General features: G+C 43.2%; 1 protein-coding gene across 1 annotated transcript; it reads right to left on the bottom strand.

Moving 5' to 3' along the window:
* Nucleotides 1-1,354: 1,354 nt before the first annotated feature.
* LOC138905578 (uncharacterized) lies at nt 1,355-1,807 on the bottom strand. Its single transcript, XM_070194100.1, has one exon. The coding sequence runs from the start codon at nt 1,805-1,807 to the stop codon at nt 1,355-1,357; it is 453 nt and encodes a 150-aa protein (XP_070050201.1).
* Nucleotides 1,808-2,233: the final 426 nt, after the last annotated feature.

Here is a 2,233-nt window from a genome sequence, read left to right as displayed (position 1 = left end):
AGGCATGAATCAATGATTGCAACCATTAATTCTTGTATTCAAGCATGAACTCGGCTAAATATCACTAACCCAATCACAAACTAATCCTAAATCAAACACCTATTAAGTACCCACACTAGGGTTGGGCCACAACCCTAGCTAGAAATTTAACTACGCATGAAAAATGAAGAAATACAAGAAGAAATTAAGATAGAATGCATAATAATTGATTAGGGAAAGAAAATATAATCTTTAGAAGCTAATCTAGTACAATATTACTCAAAACATTAAAGAAAAATAGTTTAGGTGCTCTCCCAAAACAAAACTTACCCTAAAAATAACAAAACGTTCTATTTATACTAAGCTAAAAATATCTGACAAAAATGCCCATGCGGAGGTTGTGTGGCCGCATAATTCTGGTCAACTGGGCCTTCTACGGTCGAATAAAAATGGGATGCGGCCGCACTTCGTCTAATTGTGTGGACCGCACATTTCTGAGTGCGGACCACACATTTCTAAGTGCGGTCGCACACTTGACTTGGGCTGGGACTTGGACCTTCTTCTGCGGACTGCATACTTTTGAATCCGGTCGCACCTTTGAATCCCACAACCGCACAATAATAGTGTCATCCGCATAGCTTCAATCAAGGCTCTCTGATTCTGGTCATTTGCGGGCCGCATAATAGTGAGTGCGACCGCACTTGGCATCCTGCGGCCGCATAATAATGGTGCAGTCCACATTTCTTCAGCTTTCCAAAAATTCCAACTCTCTGAATCTCTCTTCTGCGACCGCACCAAAATTATGCGGTCTGCATACTATGAAGCTAATCTGACAGGGCTTCTTTATTATTTGCAGCCGCACACAGTATTGTGCGGTCCGCACTGTAAGCAGTTTTGCCTTGTTTTGGTCTTTGTCCAATTTTGACTCCTTTTTGAGTTGATTTTCACTTCCTCGGCTCGTTTCCCTTTATTCCTGCAAGAAAGCTCATTTCACTAGTTCTTGGGAATATCTTTAAGCATTTTGAGCTAAAACGCAAGTAAAAGAGAGAAAATAAGCGGTCAAAATCCCTACTTTTTAGCGTGCGGCTTTGGCGCACAATGCTCTCGATGTTTTGGAGTCTTCGGTCAACTTTCCATGCTCGAGGTAATTAATTATCTCGGTCAACTTTCCATGCTCGAGGTAATTAATTATCTCATTTCTCTAGTCCTAGACCAGACTAGTCGAATTTACCTCGTAATAGCCATCCGTGTCCAAAGCTCAGTTCATCAGTTGTACAATTGTGCCCGATTCCGGTCCTTGGATTTCTGTTGATGAGCCCAAATTTGCTAATGCATCCGCTTTCACGTTTTCTTCCCTCGGGATGTGGGTTATTGACTACTCCTGGAATCTTGTCAATAAAGCCTGAACCCTTACTACGTATTGTTGCATACGCTCTTCTTTGGTGTCAAAAATTTCGTAGACCTGATTTACCACTAACTGTGAATCACATTTCACTTTGATGGCTTCGGAGTCAAGTCCCTGGGTTAATTCGAGTCCTGTAATCAAAGCTTCATACTCTGCCTCATTGTTAGTTAGAGGGATAGTTCTGATGGCTTGCCTTAAGGTTTCCCCCGAAAGCATGACCAAGACTATTCCAAGTCCAGACCCTTTCACGTTTGAAGCTTCATCCGTGAATAAGGTCCAGACTCCCGGTGCCGGCTCTGACACCATTGTTTCCTCTTTGGCAGCTAGAGGCAATAGTCCAGGGCTAAAATCAGCCACGAAGTCAGCCAGGACTTGTGATTTAATCGCTATCCTCGGTTTATACTCTATGTAAAACTCGCTCATTTGAATGACCCATTTGGCCAATCTGCCAGAGAGTTCGGGTCTATGGAGTATATTCCTCAAAGGAAAAGCAGTCACCACGGTTATCAGGTGGCATTGGAAGTAGGGCCTTAGCTTCCGGGCAGCTACCACGAGAGCTAAGGCTAGCTTTTCCAGATGTGGGTAGCGTGTTTCTGCTCCCGTTAAAATTTTGCTAATGTAATATATGGGGAATTGTGTACTTTTTTCCTCCTGAACTAAAACTACGCTTACCGCAACTTCTGAGACCGCCAGGTAGACCAGCAATGATTCTCCTTCTTTAGGTTTCAAGAGCAAAAGAGGGCTTGACAAGTATTTCTTCAATTCCTTCAAGGCTTGCCGACACTGGCGTCCACTCGAAGTTGCTTTTCTTTTTGAGTAGTGCGAAGAAGCGATGACACTTCTCCGATG

This window comes from Nicotiana tomentosiformis, chromosome 2 (assembly GCF_000390325.3).
Source record: "Nicotiana tomentosiformis chromosome 2, ASM39032v3, whole genome shotgun sequence".
Classification (NCBI taxonomy): Eukaryota; Viridiplantae; Streptophyta; class Magnoliopsida; order Solanales; family Solanaceae; genus Nicotiana; species Nicotiana tomentosiformis.
This window is presented reverse-complemented; position numbering and strand designations above follow the sequence as displayed.

Excerpts from the sequence above, each read along its gene's own strand:
- LOC138905578 (XM_070194100.1), bottom strand. The coding sequence starts at position 1,807 with ATGAGCGAGTTTTACATAGAGTATAAACCGAGGATAGCGATTAAATCA.